General features: G+C 40.4%; 1 protein-coding gene across 4 annotated transcripts in view; it reads left to right on the top strand.

Moving 5' to 3' along the window:
* The window catches only part of asb2a.1 (ankyrin repeat and SOCS box containing 2a, tandem duplicate 1), a 30941-nt gene extending 15136 nt beyond the window's left edge, over positions 1–15805 (top strand). For 2 of the 4 annotated variants that reach the window (XM_060866070.1, XM_060866074.1), the window contains exons 5-12: positions 871–1026; positions 1420–1665; positions 1751–1922; positions 2244–2267; positions 2880–2930; positions 9840–10407; positions 11053–11206; positions 11755–15805. In XM_060866070.1, the coding sequence (XP_060722053.1) occupies positions 871–1026; positions 1420–1665; positions 1751–1922; positions 2244–2267; positions 2880–2930; positions 9840–10407; positions 11053–11206; positions 11755–11900 (1517 nt within the window). In that variant the 3' untranslated portion in view covers positions 11901–15805. The remainder of the gene's footprint in view (positions 1–870; positions 1027–1419; positions 1666–1750; positions 1923–2243; positions 2268–2879; positions 2931–9839; positions 10408–11052; positions 11207–11754) is intronic. The other 2 variants (XM_060866071.1, XM_060866073.1) reach the window with 2 other exon arrangements.
* The last annotated feature ends 288 nt before the right edge of the window (positions 15806–16093 follow it).

The raw sequence follows: 16093 nt of genomic DNA, 5'->3' as shown, positions 1-16093 counted from the left end.
CACACACACACACAAAAATACGGATACAGATATAGTTTTGAAAATATTTTTTGACATTTACGTTTGAAAGAAAAATAAATTCTTGTATGTAAGCATTTTTAAAAAAGCTCCTCTGTGAGCAGCGTCATGATCCGTCACGTCACACAGAAGAAACAGAAGAAACATTATTTTACAACAAGAAATTACAGACTCAAGGATTATTTCCTGTGGCTTAAGATTAAATCTGTGTTGCAGTCCGGAGCATGTTTTCCCTACATGAGGGTGAAAAGGTTGTGATTTAACCTTTTTTTTTTCCAAATAAGAAAATATAAAAGAAATTTCAGAGCACAAAGAACAGAGTGCAAAACATTTGTAACCATCAGCATTTCACACACTTAGGAAGGAAAATACCCCAAAATTACACAAGTTTAGAAAAACTTTTAAAAAGTAGAAAACAAAACCTACAGTCTCTTCTTCAGCTATTCATGTGACTTCTGACCAGAACCAGAACACCTGTGACTACAGTACTCATGGAGGTGAATACTTATGCAATCAATCTATTTATCTGTTAATATTTCTGTTGAGTAGTTCAGTGGGGGGGTGAATACTTATGCATGGCACGTAAACACGAGACAAAAGCCTTCAGAGTTTTCACAAGAAACATTACAACATACTGGAAGACTCTCTACACCATTGATATAAACAATCATGTGTTAAATATAGAAATAAATACAATTGGACACCATGCTATCTGTGAATGCTTCAAATCACTCAGCGCTGTTTATTTCAGCTGATTGTCCTTGCTTGTCTTTATTATGGCTGACAATAATTATTTCATTTGTTGTCAGTTGATCAAAATGTTTATTTTTATGTTTTACTGGTGTGATTAAGTGCAACCTGGGATGATTAACAAGCGCACGCCGAAAGATCAGACGGCGCTGGTGCTAGCTGTGGTGAGAGAGAAGCAGGAGTGTGTGGCGTGTCTCCTGGAGAAAGGTGCAGATCCTGACATCGCCAACAAGGACAAGGAGACGCCGCTGTATAAAGGTACAGCAGTGAATTTAATAATCCTGCTTTAGCTCTAAACAATAACAAGTCAAACTGCTGATATGAAAGGAAACGTTTATGGAAGGAGTCTCCAGTGTCAGCACATTGTAACAGTCAGAGGTGACACAGAGGTGTCAGATCAGGCGTTTCATGGTTTCTCAACAAAAATGAGAATATTTGTACGCCACCTTGTGGTCAAGATCTGTAACAGATTTTTTTCCTTTCTGTTCAATCATTTGGAAAAAATTGTGCTAAGTTTAATTCTCTCCTTCTGATTCTTCTCATCACTCCTCTTATAAATGATGTCCGATCAACACCAGATTTGGTGCACATCATCATCAGATATTTTTATATCCTGGAGGTAAGTTTCATGAGGTGTTTCTGTGTTTCCAGCATGTGAGAAGGAAAATGCTGCGATTGTGGCCATGCTCCTGAATCACAATGCAATGGTGAATAAAAGCTGCATCCAAGGCTGGACGGCGCTGCATGAGGCCGTGTGTAGGAACAACGTGGAGATCTGTGAGATGTTAGTGAAGGCAGGGGCAAAAATTAGCACGCCCAACATCTACGGCATCACCCCCATCTTTGTAGCAGCTCAAAGTGGGAACATAGATACGCTTCGCTTCCTCCTAAAGAACGGTAACACAACATTTCTGCCTATATTTCAACACCTTTTTTGTGTTTTTTGATACAACCTTTTGTACTGGTTTCTTTCCACCTCCAGGAGCTGATATCAACAGCCAGGCAGCAGATGGAGCCACAGCACTTTATGAAGCCTGTAAGAACGGTCATGTGGAGATCGTGGAGTTCCTGCTGTCTCAAAAAGCTGATGCTAACAAACCGGGAAAAACTGGACTGCTGCCGATCCACATAGCAGCTCAGAGAGGAAACAATGGGTGAGTGTCCAAGTGTGAGACTCCTCAGTAGGTCTATAAAATAATTAGGAAGGTTGTGGATATGTTTGTGTTTGGAATTTGTTTCTTTTCCAAAAACACACACACATTACATTTCCAAAAATTAAAACAGTCACTGAATTAAAAAAAAATCCTTATTTGTTTAACACATTTGGATTGGAACCTATGTTTTTATTTATTTATTTTTATTTATTTCCTCTTGCTCCAGTAACACCTCTCTAAAGCATATCATAGTCCATGTTTTAATTTTTTTGATGACAATCAGAAAAAATTTAACTTGTTTTCTTCTCTCATTGAGCCTAGTGGAAGTAGCCTGACTGGTTCACAGTGAGTAATAACTTGATATATAAAAATAAAAATAATTTAGATAGATAAATAGATAGATAGATAGATAGATAGATAGATAGATAGATAGATAGATAGATAGATAGATAGATAGATAGATAATTTTATATCCACGTCCAGTCTGATGAAACATATTATTATTATTATTATTATTATTATTATTATTATTATTATTAATGATGTTGTTGTTGTTCTTATCATTTTTTGTTTAGTTGATTAATTGGTTAGATTATTAAATTAATAATAATAATTCTGCCTGTATTTTGAAATGTAACTCTCTGTAAAATCTTCATAACTGTTAAGAATGAAAAATTAATCTATTTATTTTGTGTCATTTGACTTTATCTTGCATGCAGTTTGAGGTTTCTGATTATTTGAAAATATAATCAACAAAGTGGTTGAAATTTAATTGAAGCTCAATTACTGTTTATGTTTCGTTATTAGCTGTTTCTGTTAGTGTGTCATGTGATTTAATTACTGCTCTTGTGTGTTGTTCCCGTGTCCTATGCAATATTGTGTATATATTGTGTATATTGGTTAAAATGTGTTTAAATCATTGAGTAAGTGTGTGAATGTTGTTGCACGCTGTTTCAGCACTGACCTCTTCACTTTCGGCTCAGCACACAAAACTGACAGGGCGCTTCAGTAAGTCCCACAGAGTGGCTGGAAGAATAAATATGAAACTTTGCATTAACACGTAACATTATTAACATGACAATAATGTTTAGAGTTAAAAACAAAGTGTGGTTATAATTTCTGAAGTAATTTCATCTTAACTGTGTGTCACTTCATTCTCAACTCTGTGCTTTAGAACAACTGTCCAGATTATTTATTGCAGTGTTCATAAGGCTTCATGACACCTACAGTACGTAGCTCCTTCCATATCAGCCAACATATCCAATATTGACATCCAAAGCCATAAAGAAATGTTATTAATACAGAATATAAGCAGACATAGGAATCTCACTTCATGTATACTTGTTCATCAAAGTTCCTTGCAAAAGTATTCATACCGAATGAACTTTTTTACATTTTGACGTTGGCGCCGGTGAGGTCGGCTGCCTTTGCGACTGCTCCGGTTACACTTTGTATTTTTTTGTTTATTTCATATATTCATTTACATAGATAGCGTTCTATTTATACAAGATGGTCATCAGAGCCACTTATATCTATTGGTGTACAATCCACTCACCCTTTGCCGCTTTTAAACCCGGACCCATGCTGGCCGAGCGAGATCCTGAGGAAGAACAAAGAACGCGACCCGCACCGGCATCCACAAGGGAAACGAGTTGCTGTCAGGAACAGGCTGAGGGCACACGCAAACACCGCGCTCCCTTACCTAGTATCCTGTTAGCCAATGTCCAGTCTCTAGACCTTCTGCCCTTCTAACTACCTCGGGAATTCAGCTCGGTCATAGTCAGTGCCGTTTTTATTCCACCTCAAGCGGACACGGACACTGCTGTATGGAACTTACATGAGACACTAACGCTACACCAAACACAGCATCATGATGCTGCACTCATTCTGGTGGGAGACTTTAACAGTTCCAACCTCAAGCGCGCACTGCCGAACTTTCAGCAGCACATCACCTGCCCCACAAGGGGTGAAAGGACACTGGACCACTGCGACACACCAATCAAGAACAGCTACAAGGCACAATCACGTCCACCATTTGGGAAATCAGACCATGCCGCCATCTTCCTCGTGCCTGTTTACAAACATAGGCTGAAACAGGAAGCTCCGTTTCAGATGGAGGTCGTGTGCTGGACTGACCAATCGGTGGCCACCCTGCAGGATGCTTTAGATGACGCAGACTGGGACATGTTCAGGCGCAGCTCTGATGACATCAACATGTTTACGTAAGCGGTTGTGAGATTCAACGGGAAACTAGCGGATGATACGGTGCAAAAAACCACAATCTGAACGTTTCCCAACCAGAAGCCGTGGGTGGATAAAACCATCCGCAATGCTCTGAGATACTGCTCCGCTGCCTACAACATGGGGCTCGCCACCGGGGACATGGACGAGTACAAGGCTGCGTCTTACAGTGTGCTCAGAGCGGTGAAGGAAGCAAAGCGGCACTACATTAGGAAACTAGAGTCACAGTTCCAACATGGTGGCTTTAGGAGCCTGTGGCAGGGACTAAGGAACATTACGGACTATAGAACACCAGCTTCTGGAATGGGGAATGGCGGACCCTTCTTTGGCATATGAGCTAAATATGAGCTCTGGCATGTGGTAGCCTAGTGGTTAAGGTGTTGGCCTACCAATCGGAAGGTTGTGAGTTTGAACCCCATGTCCACTTAGGCACATGGGCCCCTGAGCAAGGCCCTTAACCCTCAATTGCTCAGTTGAATAAAAATGAAATAATGTAAGGCGCTCTGGATAAGTGTGTCTGCCAAAGGATGTAAATGTAAACATCTTTTACACTCACCCTAGCCCGCCTGCCTCGATGATTACCAACAATGATGAGACGGCCTACCTACAGGAGACTAAAAACCTGGAGAGATGGTGACAATTTTCTCCTGAATGTCAGCAAGACTAAAGAGTTGATAGTGGACTTCAGCACGAAGCAGGAGCGGTCATACCAACCGCTAAACATCAATGGGACCCCAGTGGAGAGAGTGGACAGTTTCCAGTACATAGGTGTTCACATCACACAGGACCTGTCTTGGTCCTGTCACATCAACACCCTGTTAAAGAAGGCCTGGCAGCGTCTGTACCACCTGAGAAGCTTAAGGGACTTCAGACTACCCTTTCAGGTGCTAAAGACTTTCTGCACCTGCACCATTGAGAGCGTCTTGATGGGTAGCATCACTTCCTGGTCCGGGAACAGCACCATGCAGGACAGACGAGCCCTCCAGAGGGTGGTGCGGTCAGCTGAACGTACCATCCACACCGAGCTCCCTGACCTGCAGGACATCTACAGCACGCGGTGCAGGACCAGGGCCAGGAAGATTGTAAAGGAAATCAGCCCTCCCAACAATGGACTCTTTTCTTTGTTGCGTTCAGGGAACTACCGCTCCTTGAAAGCAAACACAGACAGAATGAGAAGAAGCTTCTTCCCGCAGGCCATTCAGAGTTTAAACCAGGAAAAACCCAGGATCTAGTTCAGTGTAACTTTAACTCTGGAATTGCGCAGCACAGTGCCACTTTATACACACCATACTGCACATGGACACGTTAAGGTCAATTACAAAATCATTTTTAATTTTTAATTTTCAAATATATTTTCATATATTTTATATAGTTTCATATATTTTATATTGTTTATACTTTTTATTTATCTACCTCCTTTTGGTTTTATTTTTATCCTTAATTCCATTCCTTTCTATGTTTGAATACCGGACAGAAGTAAAAAGCATTTCACTGCATGTCGTACTCTGTATGTATGTGTATGTGACAAATAAAATTTGTTTTGATTTGATTTTACAATCACAAACAAAAATGTATTTTATTAGGATTTTATGTGCCCAACACAAAGTGGCAGGAAAGTGGAGGGAAAATGATAAATTTTTTTACAAATAAATATCTGAAAACTGTGGCATGCGTTTGTATTCAGCCCCACCGAGTCAATACTTTGTAGAACCACCTTTTGGGGTATGTCTCTACCAGCTTTGCACATCTAGAGAGTGAAATTTTTGCCCATTCTTCTTTGCAAAATAGCTCAAGCTCAGTCAGATTGGATGCAAGCGTCTGTGAACAGCGATTTTCAAGTCTTGCCACAGAGTCTCAATTGGATTTAGGTTGGACTTTGACTGGGCCGTTCTAACACATGAATATGCTTTGATCTAAACCACTCCATTGTAGCTCTGGCTGTATGTTTAGCGTCATTGCCTTGCTGGAAGGTGAACCTCCGCCCCAGTCTCAAGTCTTTTTCAGACTCTAACAGGCCCTGTATTTGGCTTAAGAAAAGCAACCCCACAACATGATACTGCCACCAGCATGTTTCACGGTGGGGTTTATGGTGTGTTTAGGGTGATGTGCAGTGTTAGGTTTCCGCCACACATAACGTTTTGAATTTTGGCCAAAAAGTTCAATGTTGGTCTCATCTGACTAGTTCACCTTCTTCCACATGCTTGCTGTGTCCCCCACTTGGCTTGTCGCAAACTGCAAATGGGATTTCTTATGGCTTTCTTTCAACAGTGGCTTTCTTCTTGCCACTCTTCCAAAAAGACCAGGGGTCTCATTTATAAAACTGTGCGTAGGATCCCTACTAAAAGTTTACGTACGCCCAAAAGCCAAAAATGGCGTACACCAAAAAAAATTCAGATTTATAAAACCGTGCGTACGCACACCTCTAAGCAATGTTCCCTTTATAAATCACAGATCACCCACAGATGTGCGTACGTGAACCAGCCCCAAATCCCACTCTGTACACTCCCATTTTTAACCATAAATAGTCACTGCAAATCACTGCGCGGGCACGAGAGTGAACCTCGTTATAATGAGTTTCCTCTGTGCTCGGTGGGTTTAAAAATGGGGTGAGGAGCCAGCGTCTCAGGGGTAGCCACTGTCGCCTGCAGGTTATAAATATATTAAAAGCAACATTGTTATAATTATATTAAAAACAAAATTGTTACAGTTTCTACTTTTTAATATTGTTAAACTCACCAAGAAGCCAGCCATCACGTACTGCGCCTGCATTTAGTCTGTTCCCTACACTGTTATATGTCAAGATAAAGGAATCATGTGTTGAACCAGGCCAGCGTGCCACAATGTTTGTGAGGGTCATGTTGGAGTAACATATGATTTGCACATTAATAGAATGCACATGCTTTCTATGAACATAAGCAAAGCCATTTTCAGATGGTGCCCTTATAGCAACATGAGTGCAGTCAATTGCGCCGATTACATTTGGGAAACCAGACATTGCTGCAAATTGCATTTTAATTTCGGCCTGTTCTCTCACAGTGTAGGGGAACCTGACGTATCGACTACCCATATTAAGTATACCATTCAAAACGACAGATATTATGGCACTCAGGGACGGCTGTGATATACCAGACCTATAGGGTGAGATGATAGATTCCAATAGAATTATTTCATATACAAAAAGATCTTAGACACAAAGTTGAGGATTACTTATAGTTTTTTTTTATATAAATAATTTACCTGTCTGCCAATTCCCACTGGAAACAGCTGGTTGTCAAGAACCCCAGAGTGGTGAGGACTTGTATTTGGACTGGGATTCCATGGTTCCGGCATGTTGCCCTCTCTAATACTGGACCCAATTCAACACATAGATCTAAGAGCACAGCTCTAGGGAATCTAAATTGGCTTATTAGCCAGTCATCATCATGGTCCCTGAAAACTCGTTCTCTCCATATTCTGCCATTGGCGTAATCTTCCAACAGTGCCAGCAGTGCCATCATGAAGCATTACATACCCGGGTCACCGGAGGATTTATATGTTTCTAGCAATTAGACTGATCGTTAACACCTTGACAAAATCACAGAATTAATTTGTGGGTGAAAATTTAAGACGAAAATGTTATAGTGAACACATGCTTCTTCATGACGGTTTTGTAATGAACACCGTAATAGTTAGGACCGATGATGACTAGCGATTGTGCTTCATGACTGTATTTGCAGACTTTGACATTTTATGATATATGTACATTAAGGAAAATATTTCGTTTTTACACTGTGCTCTGCAGTTCTCTAATAAAAGGGTATTTCATGCTATTCTGTATCACATGTAGTCGTGCCATCTCCTCCTGCGCTCCCGTTGTGGACGATGTGACTGTAAGGCAGCGCTGATTATTCATTCATTCATTCATTCATCTTCTACCGCTTATCCGAACTGCTCGGGTCACGGGGAGCCTGTGCCTATCCTCAGGCATCATTGGGCATCAAGGCAGGATACACCCTGGACAGAGTAGCGCTGATTATTATTATTATTATTATTATTTTATTTTTAATACATTTTGAATTACGTTTGGATTTTACTAGATGTATATAGCCTAAAACAATCGGCACAAATAACACTGTTGGATTTAATCTTCATGATAATGTGGATATAACGTAAGAAATGGGGTGAAAATTAAATGTCATTAATTCTTATAATCGTTCTTCTCACATGTATTTTCTACAATCTAACTTCAGTTCACGACCTCACCATCTGTGTCGCCAATTCCCCTTGTCTCCAGAATGTGCGTACGCACGCCTCAAGGTTTGCTTAAAGGTGCGCACATTTTCCCGTCAAGTTTGTTTTTTATAGATCACAACCTTTGCGCGAAAACTGGCGTACGCACGTTTCCAGCCCCGTTTTGTGCGTACGCACGCTTTATAAATGAGACCCCAGGTCAGTTTGTAGTACAGCAAAGTGATGCTCCGGCATCCTGCGGAACCGATCGTCACTGTGACTGAACACACTGAACATGCTGAACACATAGAACATGCTGAACATATTGAACACACTGAACATATTGAACACGCTGAACACACTGTACTCACTGTTTACAATATACTACACACTATATACTACACATTGTATACTAAAACTGGCGTACGCACGTTTCCAGCCCCGTTTTGTACGCACACTTTATAAATGAACTTTTTTATAAACTTTATAAATGAGTGGAGTGCGACGACTAATAGTTGTCCTGTGGACTGATTCTCCCACCTGAGCTGTGGATCTCTGCAGCTCCTCCAGAGTTACCATAGTACTTTTGGCTGCTTCTCTGATTAATGCTCTCCTTGCACAACCTGTCAGTTTAGGTGGACGTCCATGTCTTGGTAGGCTTGCAGTTGTGCCATACTCTTTCCATTTCCGGATGATGGATTGTACATCATGCTCCGTGAGATGTTCAAGGCTTGGGATATTAATTTATAACCTAACCCTGCTTTAAACTTCTCCACAACTTTATCCCTGACCTGTCTGGTGTGTTCTTATGTCTTCATGATGCTGTTTGTTCACTAATGTTCTCTAACACACTTCTGAGGGCTTCACAAAACAGCTGTATTTATACTGAGATTAAATTACACACAGGTGCACTCTGTTTACTAATTAGGTGACTTCTGAAGGCAGTTGGTTTCACTGGATTTTAGTTAGGGGTATCAGGGTAAAGGGGGCTGAATACAAATGCACACCAGACTTTTTAGATATTTATTTTGGACACCATTTACAATTTTCATTTCAATTCACGATTATGTGCCACTTTCTTTCGGTCTGTTTCATAAAATCCCAATAAAATACATTTTTCTTTGTGGTTGTAAAATGTCAAAATGTGGAAAAGTTCAGTGGGTATGAATACTTTTGCAAGGCACTGTACAGTTTCATAGAACTGGAAGTGACATAGATTTCACAAACATCTTATAAGCAGAAATACGGAATGCATGTCGAAGTCTGAACAAGTGTGATGTCAGCTTGTCATCAGGATTGATTAATATGACTTCATGAATATTTATGTAGGTTTATGAAGCCTTTATGTCAGCACAACCCATGTGAGGTGTAAGTTGTTGTAAGAATCATCCTGCCATTTCACTGTGTGTATTTCACTCAATAATTTCAGCTACTGAGAAAGTTTATATCGCTGCCTCTGTGCTTCAGAATTGTGACAATGCTCATCCCAGCTACCAGTAAGTCCCGTGTGAGGCGCTGCGGTATCAGTCCTCTGCACCTCGCTGCAGAGCGAAACCGAGATGAGATCCTCGAGGTGCTCATCGAGTCCGGGTTCGACGTCAATGCCATGCTGTCTGAGGACCGCAGGACCATGTACGAGGACCACCGCAGCACCACCCTCTACTTCTCCGTAATCAATAACAACATCGAAGCCACCAGAATGCTGCTGCAGGCCGGCGCCAACCCCAACCTGGACACATTCAGCCCTCTGCTCATAGCCCTAAGGCAGGGCTGCATGAGTACCATGACCTTACTGGTGCAACACGGTGCTAACGTCAATGCCTACATCCCCATGCACCCCACCACCTTCCCTGCCACCATCATGTTCTGCATGAAGTACCTTGTCATGCTCAAGTACCTGATGGACAACGGCTGTGACGCGCTATCATGTTTCAGCTGTGTGCACGGCAGCAACCCTCACCCACCTCTGAAAACGATTCACAGCGAGAGAAGTTACAGAGACAATCAACCCATGTTACAGAGCACCTGCACCCAGGTAAGAGTCACTGCATTGACATCCGATTCGAATGGAAACAACTGCTAGTTAAAATCCACTATAGAGGAAATATAATACTCGTAACCCTGTCTTTAATCATTAATGTGATTTGCATAACGAATAAAATGTAAAAAATAAATGTCAGCTAAAAAAAATACATTATTTGACTTTAGGGCCTTAGAATAATATACAGTGTTCATCATTACAGTTTCATGGAGCAGGTATAGAGACATTCATAAAATATATTTATAAGCAAAAATGTGGACCTTATGTCAACTTGTGACCTGACTCAGGAGTTATGTCAGCTATGTTTTTATGACCTGTCCTGAAGGATTTATGTCATGACTGCAGTGTGAGGTGTGAGATCTAAGAGTTGGTCAGAAATTAAGGCATCTGTAATGAAGTACTGTAGCAGTAATCAGGGTGTAGCTAGTAAAAGATTTTGGTGTAGTAGAAAAGGTTTACAATATATGATGTGTGTTCATGGGTGTGGATAAGAGCAGTCATGGTACACAAACCACTCTAACAGACCTCTAGAGTTCCAACATCTCTATAAACTAAATATAGTGTGTGCAGCCCTCCAATCTTAACACAGCTATGCTAACACTGTTGCTAATGCAGTATTCATGTCTCCTGTATCTCCAGTTCTGTGAAGTGGTCTCCATGGACATGTACAGCCGCTGGGCAGGACCCATCATAGACGTCCTGCTGGATTACGTAGGTGAAGTGAAGCTCTGCTCCCGACTCGTCGAACAATTGGACAGTTACCCAGACTGGGCCAGTATCAAGGAGAAAGCAAGTATGTCTTAACCCTCAGGCGTTATGGCTACAAAACAGCTAAGAAATCAACTCCGTCAAACTGGTAGATAGAAACGTCCTGAATTACTAGACCGCAAGTACATTTCAGTAAGGAACACTACAGTACAGGAAGAAGAAAATCTCAAATATTAAACCAATCCATTTCAACATGCAATCTAACAAATAATATAAATAATTTTTCCAATTTAACTTACCAGTGAAAGCTAGGCTGAGCAGCTTTGCTAAGTTAGGCTAAAGCTTTGAGACATTTGGGTGAAACCAGGCCAGATTTTCTTCAGTAAATTGTAGCATTTCTCTGAACCTTAGCGCTTTTTATATTACATGATTCTTTAAGCGTTTTATTAAAAGAATCCTCAGCTTTTCTTTTATGTGATCTTCAGTCTATATTTTCTATCCCGATTGTCTTGAAATCTTTTTAATCTGAATGAATTCCTTCACTTTTAATCACTGTGTCATTAGTCGCTTTACATCAGTTATTATTTGTATTTTTCCAATGCTAGCTTTTGTTCTTTTTTTTTTTTATTTTAGCGCCTCCGCGGCCGCTCATGCAGCTCTGCAGGCTGAAGATCCGACAGCTGATCGGAAATCACAGACTGAACAAAATCAAAAAGTTGCCCGTTCCTGGACGACTGATCAAGTTCCTGAATCATGAGGAACGAACAAAAGATTATTGAGCCTCGATAAGTATGAGAGAAAACACAGATGATTAAAAAGCTATAAATAAATAAATAAATAAATAAATAGATAGATAGATAGATAAATAAATAAATAAATAAATAAATAAATAAATAAATAAATAAATAAGCAACAACACATTTATGCTATACAGCACTGTGCAAAATTCATAGGCTTGCGCAATCTCTACAGTTCTTCTGGAGGCTTGATTCTGTTTCTGCTTCTAAAACCAGAACAGCTTTTATTATATTTGCATTCAGAAAATGACTGAATATATTATTTCTGTAATAAAACACATACTTTTCTTCATGCCACAGCTGGAACTCCACTTCCCAGATGGCATTTAAACATAGATACAGCAGAATACAAACAACACTTTTCCCAACTACCCACAGTACTGACACACCTGTTCCCAATCTCACCCTCCATCTTTACATACACAGATCCTCACTAGACTGATCATACCTTTGTGTGGCTGCTGTCCTGATTTTTGATCTGGCTTTGCTTCCTGGTTGGTTCCTGTCTCTGATTTGCTGTTTACTGATCACCTGATGATTTGTTTGTTTTTGAGATCGCTTCACATTTTGTATCTATGCAACCGCAACCGCATTCTTCTCGGACTCCATCTCATGGCATCACCATCTTCAAGGATACAGCTGGATTCATGGTGCACCACCATTGTGGCCCATGCAGGGCAACCACTTCATAGAACAACAACAACACCTGGCTGTGCTTCAAGATAAACTGAACATGTTCACCACCATCTTCAACACTTTGTCCCTCAAAGATCCTTGGCTGTAAGAATCTCTGAGGGAAAAGGTTTTCTACAACAGTGTTCCCTGTACTTCTCGGGTCAGCAGCTGGTTTCAGATTAAAAACTTTACACACAAAGCCATCAAGTGGGCCATTATGGCCAATAAAGGAGGAGAATTGCTGTCTTCTTATAACATATCTCATGTTTCATAGAAATATTTCAGCGAGTGTTTGACCAAACCCCTGAGAGAAGAATGTCACTGTAATGAGGAGGCATACGGCTGTGGATCCATTTGCAGCTTAGTTTTAATATCGATCAAGAAGAGTAGTCAGACAGGCAATGGTCAGGACGGGCAGAGGTACAAATATCAGAGCAAAGGCAAAATCAGAGTCGAAAACAGGCAAAAGGTCGGGACAGGCAGAGAACAGTCAGAAGAGTCAGAAACAAGAAACAGAGTAATACCAGGAAACCAGAACACAGGAAAACGCTCAGAATGACAGTACAGGGACTAGTCGAGACCTCGCACAGATGTCAAGTTCATGAGTGGTTTTAAAGGGAGTGGAGATGAGAAACAGGTGGCGGTGATAATGAGCGTGATAGGTGGATAATGGGAGGTGTAGTCCAGAAGCGCGCTAGTACTCCGGAGACGCGTCTCATTGGTGACGCTCAGGCGGCGGCTCGTAGTTCGTGACAGTCACACTCTCGCTGCTTAAAGTGGATGAAATGAACTGAAACTCAAAGCCACTCTCGGCTCAGCCAGGAAGTGCTCACAGAACTGGCACATAATATCCTGTCACTCAATTCACTGATGGATCTAAACATTCATCTGGATCATCTTCTCAGCACTCAGCAAATTCCTAAGTACATGGGGAACCGAGATCCTGTAATTGACTCCCTTGACCCAGTGCAACTCTAAGGAACTCACCAGGCTCAAGAAAGAATTTAAAGGCCTTCAAACATGGTTGTGGGTCAAGAGCACAGTACTGTAACAGGTTGATGAGAAATGTCCAGGTTTATGGGATTACTATTAAATTGAATAAACCAATCTCTTTAGCAGTACTTGAATCAGGTAAATAGACAACAGGCTTATATCTATGAGACTGATAAGGGCATAAAGATCTTGGACTATGACCGATGATTTGAAGGTTATTGTGAAAAAGGTCAGCAGTACTGTCACACGTATTGCCTTGTGGATATCTGCTCTTCAGAAGATGGCAGAAGAGGAATTCCTTCAGAGGAACCGCACTCAAGTCCAATTCCAGGATCTTCAACCAATGCAAACATCTTCAACTAATGCCAACATCTCAGTTTCACACCTCTGTCTCAAGCTCAGATGCTATCACAACAACTGTTCATGTAAAAAGTTCAAATCAAGAAGTTCAACATCCCCTCAATATTCATGCCAGAGACTGGGGGTCCATGGGAAGCAGAATGGTGACGCTTTGCACTAAAACCCTTTTGCTCCAAGTCAGTGCCATCCATCAGGAAAACAGCTTTCCTGGTTATGCTCACCTAGAACATCTACAACAATGGCTCAACAAAGTAACTTATTCAATGATCGACCCCATGGAGAAACTCCTAATTCCAGCCCCAAGATCCGCTGTTGTATCAACAATGTCGCATACAAGATAGACCTACCACATCACAGTGGGCTCTCACCCTCTTCTCAATTTTCATCTTTCATATCTTAAGCATGTTATTTCTGGACCTCCACATTACCTCATTACTCATGCCACAAAAATGCTGATCAGTGACCAGCTTTGGTTTCTCTCTGGCACATGAACTCACCCGAGTAGTGACGAGACTCACCTGTTTCCAGTCTCAGCCTTTATTTACACCCTGAGTGACCAAACAGAAAGCTTTCTTTCTGCTGCTCGCCAGATTTTTTCTTTTTTTGCACCTATAATTAACATTCTAAACTGCATACAACTCTGATTCTGTCACGTACTTTAACTCTGAGAAAAATAAATCTGATAATAAAAAAACAATCTTAAAGTTACTCATTATTTCTCAGTTTAGATGATTTAAATTATTAGTATAATTGATACATATTAATATTCATTATATAAACAATGATTTTTGCATAGTGTCGACTGTATCGTATTGTAAATAGCTTTATGCATTCGTTTAAATCAGATATGTGACAATATTAAAGTAAAAAAGAAACACAGCACGAACTGGGGAAAAATCTGAGATGTAAAAATAAAAGCCACAATGTTTTCTGTCATTTGCCACATGTACGTATTATACTGCAGATATATTATGTGTGTATATATTCATTATGCCATTTATATGTACAGAATGTGTGTTGAGTCAAATGGATTGTAGTTACGATGCAATATAAGACTGATTTGCACTTTGTTATAGATAGACACTAATTTCTAATCTTATAATAATGATAAAAAGTTACTTCTTACATTTTTTAATGCTTCTTTAGTTTCTTGCTTTATACACACTTAAAAATAAAGGGGTTTTTACACTGATGCCATAGAAGAAATAATTTTGGTTCCTCAACGAAACTTTTTAAATGGTTGTTAAGAGCACAGGGGCAAGGTGGCTTAGTTGTTAGCACGTTCGCCTCACACCTCCAGGGTTGGGGGTTCGATTCCCACCTCCGCCTTGTGTGTGTGGAGTTTGGAGTGTATGTTCTCCCCGTGCCTTAGGGGTTTCCTCAGGGTACTCCGGTTTCCTCCCCTGGTCCAAAGACATGCATGGTAGGTTGATTGGCATCTCTGGAAAATTGTCCGTAGTGTGTGATTGCGTGAGTGAATGAGAGTGTGTGCCCTGCGATGGCTTGCCACTCCGTCCAGGGTGTATCCTGCCTTGATGCCCAATTATGTCTGAGATAGGCACAGGCTCCCCGTGAAACGAGGTAGTTCGGATAAGCGGTAGAAAATGAGTGAGTGAGAGTGTTAAGAGCATGTTTTTTTTTTTATTTAATGCCATAAAGAGCAAAAGTTTTTTATTTAATGCCATAAAGAGAAAATTTGAAATTTCTAAAGAACCTTTTCTACTAAAATAGAAGATTATTTGCAATGGAAATGTTCTATAGATGTTAAAGGTTCTTTAGAGAACCCTAAAGAAAAGAACCTTTATTTTTAAGAGTATAGAAGGTGCAAGTGTAACCTTTATTGGCATATAACGTATATAGTGGCCACTAAATCAAATACTAAATATGAAAAGTTTTAAAAAGTGTTTTCATTTTATTGTACTCATGAATAAGTTTTCAAAGCACTGATAATAAATAACGTCATCTGTTCAGAAATTCTTGGTCTTCTTGCTTTGGTCTCATTCAGTATTTATTTTTTTCTCATAGCTCATAGATCTTGTTTTCCATTTCTCCAGTTCTTTAAAGTTCTCTGAGGTCATGTGACATATAGGATGAATCCAGCAGGTAGCAGTTAGCCATTGTAGCCTCAAAGCTAACAAGCTGAAATG

Source organism: Tachysurus vachellii, chromosome 3, assembly GCF_030014155.1.
Source record: "Tachysurus vachellii isolate PV-2020 chromosome 3, HZAU_Pvac_v1, whole genome shotgun sequence".
NCBI classification, from domain to species: Eukaryota; Metazoa; Chordata; class Actinopteri; order Siluriformes; family Bagridae; genus Tachysurus; species Tachysurus vachellii.
Note: the sequence above shows the minus strand (reverse complement) of the source record. Positions and strands in the feature narration are given on the sequence as shown.